This window comes from Lytechinus variegatus, chromosome 14 (genome assembly GCF_018143015.1).
Source record: "Lytechinus variegatus isolate NC3 chromosome 14, Lvar_3.0, whole genome shotgun sequence".
NCBI lineage: Eukaryota > Metazoa > Echinodermata > Echinoidea > Temnopleuroida > Toxopneustidae > Lytechinus > Lytechinus variegatus.
Genome location: NC_054753.1, coordinates 164893 through 179077, shown reverse-complemented (window position 1 = coordinate 179077; position 14185 = coordinate 164893). Strand labels below are relative to the sequence as shown.

At 36.1% G+C, this 14185-nt stretch overlaps 1 protein-coding gene across 1 annotated transcript in view; it reads right to left on the bottom strand.

Annotated features, from left to right (window-relative positions):
• Nucleotides 1-14185, bottom strand: part of LOC121428188 — a 66008-nt gene that overhangs the window by 33703 nt on the left and 18120 nt on the right. The window contains exons 3-6 of the mRNA XM_041624793.1: nucleotides 5955-6156; nucleotides 5257-5339; nucleotides 4118-4387; nucleotides 2833-2892 (exon numbers count right to left, since the gene is read on the bottom strand). Of these exons, the coding sequence (XP_041480727.1) occupies nucleotides 2833-2892; nucleotides 4118-4387; nucleotides 5257-5339; nucleotides 5955-6156 (615 nt within the window). The remainder of the gene's footprint in view (nucleotides 1-2832; nucleotides 2893-4117; nucleotides 4388-5256; nucleotides 5340-5954; nucleotides 6157-14185) is intronic.

The following is a 14185-nucleotide window of genomic DNA, read 5'->3' as shown; positions in this document are numbered from 1 at the left end:
TATGTAAAATAGTAAAGTAAAAAACAAAACATGACAAAGGTAAAAGATACACAAGAAAAAAAAAAAAAAAAAAAAAAAAAAAAAAAAAAAAACATGGGCTGACCCTCTGCAGAAGAATCCAGTTAGACAAGATACAAAATAAATAAATATTGATATATCATAACATTCTCCAGTCTTATATACAGTTTTTTATAGGCTCCAAAATTAAAAAATAACATAGTATATAAAAGCATATCTTAACCTAAAGCAACTCACAAATAACAATTAAGAAGATAACCTTTAAGTACACGCTGAAAAGTATAAATGCTTACAGATTTTTTAATATTTGAATTGAGAGAGTTCCAGAACCTGGGTCCTGTATTTACAACTGTTCTAAAAGCAAAACTTGTATGTAACTTTGGTAAGTGGAATGCAGAAGCATTTCGTGTATAATACTTATGTATGTCACTATTTTTCATGAACATTGTGACCAGAGCTGGTGGCATGATGCCTGCATTGTATGCATACATTAGAGTACCAAGTTGAAAATCATAGATATCTTGTAATTTAAGAATTCTATGCTCATAAAAAAGTGGGGTAGTATGCGAGCGATAGTTAACATTACAAACAATTCTTAAAGCTCTTTTCTGAATCAAGTACACCCTTTCTAGATTAGTTTTAAGAGAATTACCCCATGCAAGAACACCGTAATTGAGATAAGGGAGAATTAGTGTTGAATACATCATACAAAGAATATCAGTAGAGAAAAAGGATTTCAATTTGTATATTACACCACAATTTTTTGATAATGTCTTACATAGATGATTTATATGGGTTTTCCAAATCAGCTTTTCATCTATATGCAACCCCAGAAATTTGGTCGTCTTTACTCTATCTATTAACACATCATTAAATATAACATCACCTGGAACTTCTCTAATCCTGTTGCTAAAAAGCATGTAATTTGTTTTCTGCAAATTTAGAGATAATTTATTTGCTTGAATCCACAAAGTGACTTTCCTCAGTTCACTATTAACTGTTTTTAAAAGGGTCTCAGGATTTCTGTGGGAATAATACAAACTTGAATCATCGGCAAATAAAATGAATGATAAAATATCAGAGGAATAGTGAAAATCATTAATATACACAATAAATAATAACGGACCAAGGAGGGATCCCTGGGGAACACCACAAGTGACATTCTGTAAACCTGACTCAGCATCCTTTATCGAGACAAATTGTTTCCTGTCAGCTAAGTAACTCTTGAACCAGTCCAATGCTGTACCCCTGATACCATAATGTGATAACTTGCCAATCAAAATATCATGATCTACTGTGTCAAAAGCTTTCGAATAATCAAGAAATATACCAATTGTATGCATCTTTTTGTCTATGGATTGTGATACTTTATCAATAAAATGTAGCAAGGCATGGGTGGTGGTATGTTTCTCACGAAAGCCAAACTGAAATTTAGAAAATATATTACTCTTGTTGAAAAATTTCAGAGTTCTAACATAGATCACTTTCTCAAGAATCTTTGAGAATGCAGTCAATAGAGAAATAGGTCTGTAATTATTCAGATATTGAGGGTCCCCTTTCTTAAAAATAGGTACGACCTTCGCAATTTTCATGTCAGTAGGAACTTCCCCACATGACATTGATAGATTAAAGACATGAAGTAGGGGTTGAATAATTCCTAAGATAATTTCTTTAATTAAGTTGTTAGTAACCCCATCATAACCGGGACTTTTCCCGTTTTTAAGAGATTTCACAATGGTAAGCAGTTCTTCCCGAACTACTGGTAAGAAAAATAAACTTTTACTATTTCGCTCTTTCATAAAATCTCTGTAAGTCTGCTGAGAAAGTGGCACTGCCCGTGAAAGTTTTGGACCAATGCTGCAAAAGTAATCATTAAAGTTGTCTGCTATAATATTCCTTTCTTCCACCACATGACCGTTAATTACAATACTCTTTACATGTGATATCTTTTCCTTTGACTTGAATACTTTCTTAATCACTTTCCAAGTTCCCTTGATATTGTTTCTTGTTGCTTGAAATTGAGTGCAATAATATGATTTCTTTGCAGTACGAAGAACTGAAGTAAGAGTATTTTTATAATTTACATAACGTTTACGTGAAGATTCAGTACCACGCACTTTATACGAATAATACAGCTTGTTTTTCTCAGTTTATATATTTTGTTCATATCTTTATCCTTTCATTTCTTTTATACAATCTACATGTTTTCGGAACTGTGCATGTACAAGGATTCTTGGCTTTTCTTTTTGCAGTTCACTGTTTCATTCTCATTTTTACTTTTGCTTGTTAATAATTGTGTATATTTTGTATTATGTATATTTTTTTAACAAACATGAAATTAATGTGAATTGAATTGAACATCAATTAACATGTGTAACTTCTCAAAATCACTTTCAGACAATGTACAAGGGTCATCCTACACATAGATAAGTGACTAAATCTGAATGTAAGGCTGATTGGGCATTGTAGTCCATTGATTCTTGAAAAAATATTCTACGTCCAATCATCATGCTTTGCGTTGAGGAACCCAAAACTAAACTTAATCCTCAAAAGATTTTGGATCTGCCTAATTTGTTGGGTATAAAACCATGGTCCAAATGTTTTGAAGATTACATCACAAGCCAGGATCAAATTACATGGGGGCTAGGGCGATTACAACCCGAAGTGCTCAAAAGAGCACCCAAAATTAAGAGAGCCCCAGAAAATCCCTGTTCACTGCAATGTTAAAGCTTATCCAATAGCAGCAGATTTAAAGAATAGGTTGTTGAAAAGTAGCCCCCCCGGAAAGCGACAAAAAACGAATGGAACACTCACCTTGAGTAAAGAAGGATCTTTCACTACGGTTTCCCTTGAAGTGTCATCTGCAATACTTAACTACAAAGAAAAAAAAGGAGGAGTGTCAAAAAATGAAAACACATCAAATCATTCTGAGAATGATTAACTAATATTTACTCAAGACCAAACTTATGCTCAAAAATTACCTTACATAAATAATACGTTTGTAAGTTGCCTAACTATAGATAATGCAGGCAGTGATGTAAATAATAGCTATGCATTGTAATGCAAACTTCTATCATGCATTTGAACCTAAAGCACACAGTGAATCATGGAACTAATGCCACCCTCACTTTTTATTACATATCATCACATGATTGCAGTATGCATTATTTTGCTGTTGTCTGTTTGGGGGGATTTGAGATTTTTGCAGAAATAGAATCAGTAATGCAGAAAGATTTAAGGAATGTATCCACTTGTGTATATTTCTCAAAATCAAGGGAAGACTTAGTTCTCTAAATAGGCCCTAGCAATCTGTGTGTAATATGTTTGATTCATGAATACCTGATGCAAAAACAATATGCTGATACGCTATCTACGTGCCATCACGTACAGCTGTAGCGATGTGATGAATCACATAGGAAATACAGGCAAGAAGACACAAGATGCCCACTCCTATTTCATATTAGGGATCATGTGTGCATCTTGCTCTCATTGGCAGATGAAATGCTAATGATACTATGAAATAGTTTGAATTATTACCTGTATCAGACATCTGAGCAAGTAATTTATAAAACCGTATTGCCCAAGATATATCGGGAAGGGATGAGTAATACCTGCATTTTCCTCGATCTTTCTTCGCATACAGATTTTGCATGCAGAGACAACACAAAAAGTACCTTAATGTATTTTTCCTTATCTCACATCCAACATCTGAGATTTGCGTCATATCAATCCGCGCAGCAACTACATATGCATAATAATGTCAATCAAAATGAGACAACGCTGCATACTGTGTCCTCAGGCCAGGTACGCAACATTTCAATTATGTCACAATGGTAAAGCTCAAATGTAGCCCTGCTAAACATGAAAGAAAAAAATTAAATTCAGAACAGGTAAATTTTCACGATTTTGCTCTAGATGTCTGATATGGGTTGTAATAAAAACATTGACTGGCCCTTATTTTGGGAACATTTAATTTATCGCCCTTAAAAGAACCATATTGCCCTTGTCTAAAGACTTAAGAGCCAATTGGATCCTATTGTGGGCAATATATATGGTGTTCCCCTAAAGGCCAGTCAATATGATATAAAGGGTCACTTACTATGGCCATAAGCTTGAGACTATAGAGATGCATACTGTAAGCAAACGTCATGACGCTCTGTCGCTGTTCGTCCTTAGTCATCTCCTCCACGGAATGCTCCTTGAAGGCTTCCTGGAAGTATATCGGTATCAGACCCTGAGGCCTGTCCCCCATCATATCAAACTCATACTGCTCTACCCCTCCTTTGAACCAGTCCGATATCAGCTTAGTAGCAAAGTTCTTATGGACGTACTCGCAGAGTCTTGGAAACAATTCTTTCTTCCTGCCCACCTACAAGATGAATACAATCACGGAAAGAAATGCCTTATCTAATTACTATACCCATGAGAGATTTTTTACTGCAGCTATCCAGATTGCCCATGATTGTCTTATGACTTATGTCTAAGGAAAAATTGGAGGATTGGGAGGAAATATGCTGTACATAAAGATTAAAAGATTGCTTCCTGCCAAAAGCTGTAGCCTAATAAGGCATATGCTTTCTGTTAGGTATCTTTATACTATTGGTCCATGGGCATCAGCACCAAGGATTATCCTTTGTTCATGGGGGGGCATCTATTGTTGCATTCCCCCAACACATGGAAGATAATACTCTGCGCTGACACCAACCCATTGGTCCTTACCTTTCTTTTATATTTTTTATCTTAAGATTTTGATGCTTTTCTGTTATTTAAATCGAGGATGCTGATAGCAGCAGCTTTGAGTACTCTTGGGAGTCTGTGTATAATTTCAACAGCCAAAATATCTATGTATCCTGACATTAGTTTTAAAGAAATGGGGGATCATTAGCAAAGGTTTCTCCTTAATAAAACATGCAAATGATTTCACACTGTTGAGAGTTTGAGAAACACATCTTTAATTTACAAAGTATAGTGAAATAGAATTATTGACAAAAACTGTAGCAATAATCAGTTCACTTTTAAAAGGACTGACATATATCAAAATTTTCTTATCACAAAGGAAATTTAAGTACCGGGTAAACACTTTCATAGAATATAGCAAAAAATGCTGACATTTTCCAATTTGATCTATTGATGAGCCAAGTCTGAAAATATTAAAGTGCAACTTTTTGTTGTTTTAATATTGTTAGGTCACAAAGTTTTCATCTTTAACAGACCTTTTAGCTGTTGTTTTTTACTCACTTTCTTAGCAGTTGGGATGTATTTGTTGCAACAGAATGCAAGAATTTGTAGGGCGTGGCATGTCATTATTGGCCGAGTTGTATCTGAAAGAGAAATGAAATTAATCATTAAACAATGTTAGTCTTGTAGACTAATCAATCATACTAATCAACTCAGCTTATTCTGAAATAAAATGTGTTAATGTATAAACAGCAATCTTGTTGTAAATTAACATAATCTGTTACACTCAAGAGAATAAAATATGTAACAGAGTTCTACTTTGCTGAAACACTGAATATTGTAAATTTTGATGTAAGGCTATTACAGTAGGTAGGATGGGGGGTCGGGTGTCCGGACAGTTTATCTTTTTCAAGCCTTCTTTTTTGTCTTTGGATTAAACTAAAAATATGAATTAAATACTTGTAATCCTCTTCTATTTTGTTCTTTACAATATTTCCTAACATTTTGTACTAAAAACTGATGAAACTTCGCTTGTAATTTTTTCCAAATGACTTTATAAAATTGATCATCTGGACACACAACCTGTCCGGACACACAACTGGGTATACAAGTAATTCATAAATAATACATGTATGTAAACTCTACAAGAGCTTCACCAACATGCACCTACAGGATGTACATGGGTTCTGTACAAAGCCTATGCACAGCATTGAGCAGAAGTCAACAGGCAAAATATTTTCAAGAACTCTCAACCTTACCCATAGCAAATGTGATGATGACATCCAAGAATGACCTGTGCTTGACAACTTCATCTAAGAATGGTTTGGTGATGCTTTCTGTATGGCAGATGTAACCACTGGATATGATGTTACTGGTGATCTCCAGGCTGTGGAAGTATACAGACTCCCAGGAGTCTCCGAAGCTGCTGCCAGCATCGTCCTCAGTCACAGACTGTGGGATCTTGGATTTAAAGAAAAGAAATATAGTGTTAAGCTTTGAAGAAAAACATGACAAGAATGAAAGAAAATTGCATCGTAAAGGAACTGAAACACAATTCGAAACCATGTTTAGACGTAGCAGGGAATAATTTTGCTTTACAAATTTGAATGGCATTTTCGGTCATTAGAGAAAAGCTCTCAACTATTAACGTATGTACAGTCCTATATGAAAATATGCTATACAAAAGACTTAACCCTATCAAGGCCGGGGGGGGGGGTCCCTCGGAGGCCCCCCTCAATGAATCGCGGGATATTTTCACCGCGAAATTTTTTTTGACCGCGCCGCTCGCAGACTTTTTACTGTCAAGTCTTGCGCAAGTTTTGAGACCAATTTCGCATCACCCAGGTATGTGGTTCTGAAATTGCGCAACATTACGTAAGTGCATGTCAGACCAAAAATTGCTCAAAAATGTGATTTTGTGTACAAAGTCGATGCAAATTGTGTTTTCAACCAAAATTCATAAATGTATGATTATTTTTAGTTTTGCTAGTCTAAATGTATCTATTTTAGGCTTTTTATGATCACAGAAGGGTCCCCAACAAATTTAATTTAAAAAAATAGAAAAACGAATGGTCAAAAAACAAATACATAAGAAATTGCAAAAAACAATATAATACATACGAAAATGATTTGATATCGCAATTTTTTTCATGTACACTTGCCAAGAACACCACAAAGAGTTTCTATACCAAACATTAGTACATTTGGAGCTTTATTTAGGGAGTTAGAAGAAAAAGTATGATTTTGCATACTAATTACATATGAATTAGCATAATCACTTAATAGCGATTCGCATGAAATAACTTACTATACAGGTCAATTCCATTGTGACTTATGGGACATTTGATACTTTTTTCCACATAACTGAGGTGCATATCTGAAATAGTACATGTAGCTGCACAAACATGGATTTACTTTATTAAACTGTAAAAAGAATACAAAAATGTATGCTTTCAGCTTGGTTGCATAGGGTGCTAGATATTCAGAAATGTCATTGTGACTTATGGGACATCGATGGACCACACAAATTGGGCTCTTTTGTTCAAAGTGCCATATCTATCTCAGTTTTATGACAATGTTTTTAGATTTGGGCTTGGAGATTAACTAGTGATAGGGCTCACTAACAGTACTTGAATTGGACTTGATTCATTTCATTTGTTTCAGTAGTTGTGTGCAATCGTGTGTGACTGATGGGACCCTATCTCATTTCATGGAATTTACATTACCTCTCGATGACTTTTTAAGTCAAACTTAATTTCAGCATGAATAAATATTCCCTCATAAGATGACACCTTTAATAATTCATGCCATTGTGTCAGAAATAAATTCAACAAAGGGCAGAAACATCTTTTCATGCACTTCATTTATATAAAGGGAACATTAACCAAAAAAAGCCTTCCTTGTCAAGTTGTCATCAAGTTTTAAGAACTGTAATCAAATAAGTACAAAATAATCAATAAACAATTACAATCATAAATATTTAGCAAACAGATGAAAAATGAACAATTAGAAAGAATGTACACACTTTCAATTGTGACTGATGGGACATAATGATAGGACATATTTGTTACAGATGGAACAAATAAATGTTGCTTTTCTCTATCTGTCTCATACAGTATGGTAAGAAAATGACCTTTACAGTGTATTACATGTATCACATACAAAATTTGTGACTGATGGGAATAGTTTCCATGGAACTACATGTATATCAAGTTCACATCATATGTAAAATAGTGGATGCATACTCCAAGGGGACAAGAAAACCAAGAGAATGATCTGGACCTAAAAAATGAGTAAAAGCTACATGTAGGGTGAAACAAACCCAATTTACCTGCACTCAGCTTTGCATTTTAGCGATCATATTCAGTTTTCTCCTTCTTTCTGGACTGGGCACACAATGCAAACTTTTTTGTTGTTGTTCAATGCACTGCCTACATGATATTCAGACTGTTTTTTCTGACAGCATACTGTTCTCCAGCTTTTAAGCATTCTTGTCTCTCTCTTTGCTGTCATGGACAGCTTTAAGGTGGCATGGTTTACGAACTGTATATGTGACTTATGGGACATGTGACTTATGGGACTGAAATGTATGTCCCCCCAGTATAGCTATTTCAAGTCCAATACAGATGCAGCTTGATTTGTTGAAGCAAGCATGTACTGTGGTAGATAAAAAAGTTCAATACTTGTCTGCAGGAGTCTATGGCTGCATATGAGGGAAACTTAATGCTCAAAACTGTGACTTATGGGACATCAAACATACACACTTTGAAATGTATTTTGTGCCTCACAGTTTAACTGCAGCGTGTAAAACAATACAGCTAATGCTAAATTATTGCTTGGAGGTCACATGGACAGTGGAATTTTTCATCAGCAGCCTTTGCTTGCCAGGAGCCAGGGATGGGTGAAAGTTGTACATTTTCTATGAAATCTTAGTACCACAATGCAACAGAGTGTACATTGTGTATTTTATGAATGAATGAGGGTATAGTAAATATAAGTGTGTTTTTGTAAACCTTAAACTGTATACTTATAAACAGTATAAACAAAATTGCTCAGAAAAGAAATTTTTGAAAATGGAAAAATGCAACATTTGGCTGGAATTGACCTACAATCTTGTCGATTATGCTCCAGGCAACCCGCGTACCAATTTTCGGTGCGATCACGCGGTCAACGGCCGAAATCTTATGGGAAGGCCTAGGAGGCCCCCCCCCCGCCATATTAACTCCCAAAATACCCCGGCCTAGATAGAGTTAAAGCATTCTTTCAAAAATTTAGAGCAAATTGCGATGCGATACCAGGAAAATTATTCCCTGCATAGTTGTCGTGGGAATCCTCTTTAAAAAAAATTACAGATCAGGACAACCAGTGAAATCTTCCATGTGGCATAGTGGATGAAGTGACTTTTGTTATGTTCTGCCTATGCCCATTCCATCCAAAGGTGGTCACTGGATATGAGAGTACTAGGGATCTCCGAGCTCCGGAAGCACATGGATTAGCCTATTAAGTCACCCAACCACTTCAAGCATCATGCCAGTCAAAGATTGTTGAATCTACCATTTAAACAACTGGGCACCACTATATTTTCAGCACATTTTACAATGTGTTATCTCCAACAGGCACTACAGAAAACTGTCTGAGTCAGGTGGGTGTTTCATAAAGCGGTTCATAAGCTCAGAGCAACTTAAAGAATGACTGGTGAACTTTTCTTAGCTCTAAATAATCACAAATCTTATCTCTAAATAATGACATTTAATGGTCAATATCATTTACCAAATGAACTTACTGTCCCGGGGGGGGGGGGGGGGGCTCAGTATATAATGCATAGTGGGTATGTGCTGCGGAGGGGACCCCATTTTTACACCCAAATTTCCGTTCCAAGGCATAGCATTTTTGCCTTATTGAGAAAAAAAAAAAAAGAAAGCCGCTCCAAGGCATAGCATTTTGTTCTTATCGAGAATAAAAAGAAAGAAATCTGCTCCAAAGCTTCGCATATTTTTCGTTTTTTGGTCAAAAGCGGCCGCCGAGCGCTGTCCGACCATCATCTCTGCCCGAGCGCACCCAGCGGAGGCCGCGCTAGCTGCATCATGCACGCATGCCCGTTCCATAGGGGTGCATAGGCACGTACTCACATGCTGGCGATCCGTTCCAAGGACCCCCGTTTTCACAAAATTGTAGTTCCGAAGCCCGTTCCGAGGACCCTCCTTTTTACAATAAGCCCGCTCCAAGGCCCCCGTTTTTTGTCTCGCCCGCAGCACACCCCTACCACTTTTTTGGTCGAGTGCCCCCCCCCCCTGCTTACTGTATGAACAGCTTTATGAAACAGCCCCCAGTGCTTCTCAGCCAATCAAATCAGGGATTTCACTTAAAATTGTCTGAATTGTCTGTAACTTTAGGGTTTTCTAGTTCCTAAACAATCACATTTAAATCAATAATCAATTTCGTTTGGTAAAGCAATGCTTAATGGTTGCAACCCCCCCCCCCAAAAAAAAAAAGGAGGCATGTAGTAATTTTGGTCCTACAATGACAGATCTATGGTCAATTATTGAGATATTTAAATATTAACTGTGTTTCTCTTCTATTGTGTTCTAACCATGCCAAAAAGCTTGCTATTGTACATGTAGATGTGAGTTATAGCACACATATTTCTTGTTATGAGGCACTAGTGTGGTACGGTATGTCACTGACACAGCTCCCGTAGGACTAGCGTGCCAAAATTGATTTTTTGGTTGTTTTGGCTTCAATAGGGTCCCCTTAGACCAAAAACGATGGGGGTCAAATTTTCAGACCCCTCCTTCCCTTTGTGGGGGGTCCTTTTTGGCGCCATATTGGCCTGTACAAAGCCCAATAGGATAATCCATTGTTTTCAACCTTATTTCTCACTTTTCTTTGCCAATTATATCTTAAAGTTGTCTGAGGTGTATGAGAATGAATATTTGATGATGTTGTGATGTCAATGTTTTTTAACTTTTACCATACGGGGGCGGACTTTACGAAAAATGCCCCAAAATTGTAAAATATTGCCCCCAAAATATTATTTTTCCCTTTTTTGGCACTAAGATTAGGACAAAAGGATTACAAAATGAAATGAATATGTCTTGTTATACAATCCAACAACAGAGGAATATATCACATGTAATGTATATCATTATTTTTGGTCAATTGATGTAAAAATCATCCCCATTTCAGGATTTTATGCAGTGAAAACCTTACTACAACACTAGAGGGCGCCATAACTTATGATAAGCACTTCCCTAAAAAAATCAAATTCAAGGCACTGTAATTTTATCAAAAAATTTGAAAGCTGACACATTTCAAGAGCAATTATTTCCAATGCCGATTCATAGTATGGGCATCTAATTTGTTTTGATTCTCGCCCCCCCCCCACGGGGGGAGTATAAAATAGCCACTGTTATTTACAAGTGGACATGTAATATCCATCAAGAATATGGTTTCATGTTTAAACCATGATTTTTAAAGTCAGAAAATTAGTTACAACCGTTCGAGTGTTGTGGCCCAGTGGATTGGTCTTTTGACTTTGAAAGGGTCGTGGGTTCGAATCCCAGCCATGGCATAGTTTCATTCTGCAAGAAATTTATCAACATTGTGATGCACTCAACCCAGGTGAGGTAAATGGGTACCCGGTAGAAATTCTCTGAATGCGCGAAGGAATTCCTTGAATGCTAAAGCGCCTAGGCAGCCCATCTAAGGCAGGGTAATAATAATAATGGCAAGGCCCGCTGGGAGAACAGTTTTTAGAACTGAAGTAGTTTTTCTATTAATATTACCATATCATAACAAGGACAGTCATTGGTCTATGTCGGAAAATCCAAGATGTCGTGAAGAAATCTGAGTCTAAAGTGAATGCTGTTACTTAAAAATGGACATCGTTCATTTAAAATTCACCAAGGACATATGATTTTGGTGTCCACTCAATGGTTTCATGATTATAATAATACTTTCGATTAGTTACAAAGATATGCACTTGTCCATATACAATATTAATATGTGAGGAATAATTTGGATGTCTATATGGTGGTATAAAGGGTTAGATAATACATTCAACAAATAACAAGGATATTTAGTTTTCCATTTTGTCTAAAATCCATGGTAGATTAAAAAAAATTATCAAGTGGGTGCTATTACAAACTCATGAATCAATATGATAACTTTTCCCATACATATAAGTGTTTGCACCAAAATATTTCTCACAGGTTGGTATTGTTTGAATAATGTCTCCATTTTTTAGGTAACAGTAGTCATTTTGGAACCCATTTTTTTAAAGCCCACTTGGATTTTAAGGCAAAATGGATAACTGCATAGTCATTGTAGCCAGTCCTTCATATGTATTTTTAATTTCAACTCTTGAAATACTAGTGTAGACACCAAAATAATATCCCCAGGTGTATGTTTAATGTTCTATGTCCACTTTTAAAGTAATAGCAGTCATTTAAGCAATCTTGGATTTTTGATAAACTTGACATCCGACTGTTATTTCAACTTGAAACAATACTTGATCCTTTAAACTCTAGTGTAGACACCAAAATCAAATCCACAATGTGCATTTCTAATGAACTATGTCTACTTTTAAGAACCACAGTCAATTTAGACCCTGCATTTTGGAGGCCATATCGCATTTTTTGACATAGCAGACAACTGACAGCCCTTATTTACTTATCCAAATGTCTTATTTGACCCTTGAAACCATTGGTTTAGACACCAAACTGGGGGCCGTTTCATAAAGCTGTTCATAAGTTAAGAGTGACTTTAAGAACGACTGGTGATCCTTTCTTACGCGCTAAACCATCCCCTATGGTGTATACCATTTACCAAAAGAAAGGATCACCAGTCGTTCTTAAAGTCGTCTTATCTTACGAACAGCTTTATGAAACACCCACCTGATATCTCCCAGGCCGATATGAAATGAACTTTGTCCGCTTTAAGTATCAGCAGCCATTTTAAGATCATTTTTTGGAATTCATCTTTGATTTTTGGACATACCAGACCACTGACTGTCCTTGTAACTTATCCTTATATATTACTTAACCCAAACCAGTGGTTTAAAATTAAACATCGAAATCACATTTCCATGGACGATATGAAATCAGCTATGTCTGTTTTAATTTTAGCAGCCATTTCAGAATAAATTTTTTGAAGCCATCATGGATTTTTGGACCCACCAGACCACTCACTGTCCTTGTAACTTTTTTTTCCAATTTACTACTTCACCCTTAAAATCATTGAATCAAAACCAAATTGCGGATTTTTAGCACACGGCAGGCTTTTTTTGATGCCATCTTATATTTTCCAGGTATCCTGGGGTCCTTATATTCACTCTACCCTGTGTCAACAAATTATTTTAACTCCTAGACCATGGAGTATGAAACTAATTAGGATTCTAGGGTGGATAATGAGTAAGTCGTATTCATTAATTTTAAGTGAATGGTGGCCATCTTGGATACTATCTTGAAAATAACCACTTTCCCTGATGCAGATTTTGGTAGATTTTTAGTATATTATTCCTGAGGTCAATTAGTACTAACAACTGTTGAAAAACAATGTAAGTTCGGAAGTTCTCTAAACATCACATGTTATTTCAATAATGAATATGTGCATATGTGCGTGTGTGTGTGGGGGGGGGCTAAAATTATATTTTATGTGTTTTTTCTGTCTATCAGTAATTGGAAATTAGCCGAGAAGTACATAATTGACAATTCGAATAGAAGTCCTTTAATCGTAAATTGTACTCTAGAACGAGTGGCCAAATGGTGAAAGTTGTATGCCAGTCAGTTGGGGGGGGGGGGGAGTAGGGGATATGGTTGGTAGGATGCTCGTCCAACTTGAAGCCTTCAGATATAGGCATTTTAGCTGTCTAGGGATGATAAAACACCATAAAATAATTCATTGTTTAACCGGGCGCAAAATTACTAATACTCCTGATTTTAGTGGGTCTCGATATAGGTGACCCCCCCTCAGGCAGTGGGTGAGGGTGGGGAAAATTGGAACCCTATCATTTCGTGATAGATTGGACCCAAGTGAATAAAAAAAAAAACACAATTTTGGCACAAAAATCCTGCAGGAACTGTGTCATGATATACCGTACCACACTAATATCATCATAAGTTATGGCGCCCTCTAGTGTTGTAGTTAGGTTTTCACTGCATAAAATCCTGAAATGGGGGTGACTTTTACATTAATTTACCAATAATATTCATATAAATTACTTGTGATGTATTCCTCTGTTATTGGACTGTACAACAAGACATATGCACTTCATTTTGTAATCTTTTTGTCTTAATTCTAGTGCCAAAAAGGGGGAAAATTACATTTTGGGGGTAATATTTTACAATTTTGGGGCATTTTTCGCAAAATCCGCCCCACGTATGGCAAAAGTGAAAAAATATTGACTTCACAACATTATCAAATATTCATTCTTGTACACCTCAGACAACTTAAAAATAAAATTGGCGAAGAAAAGTGAGAAATAAGGTTG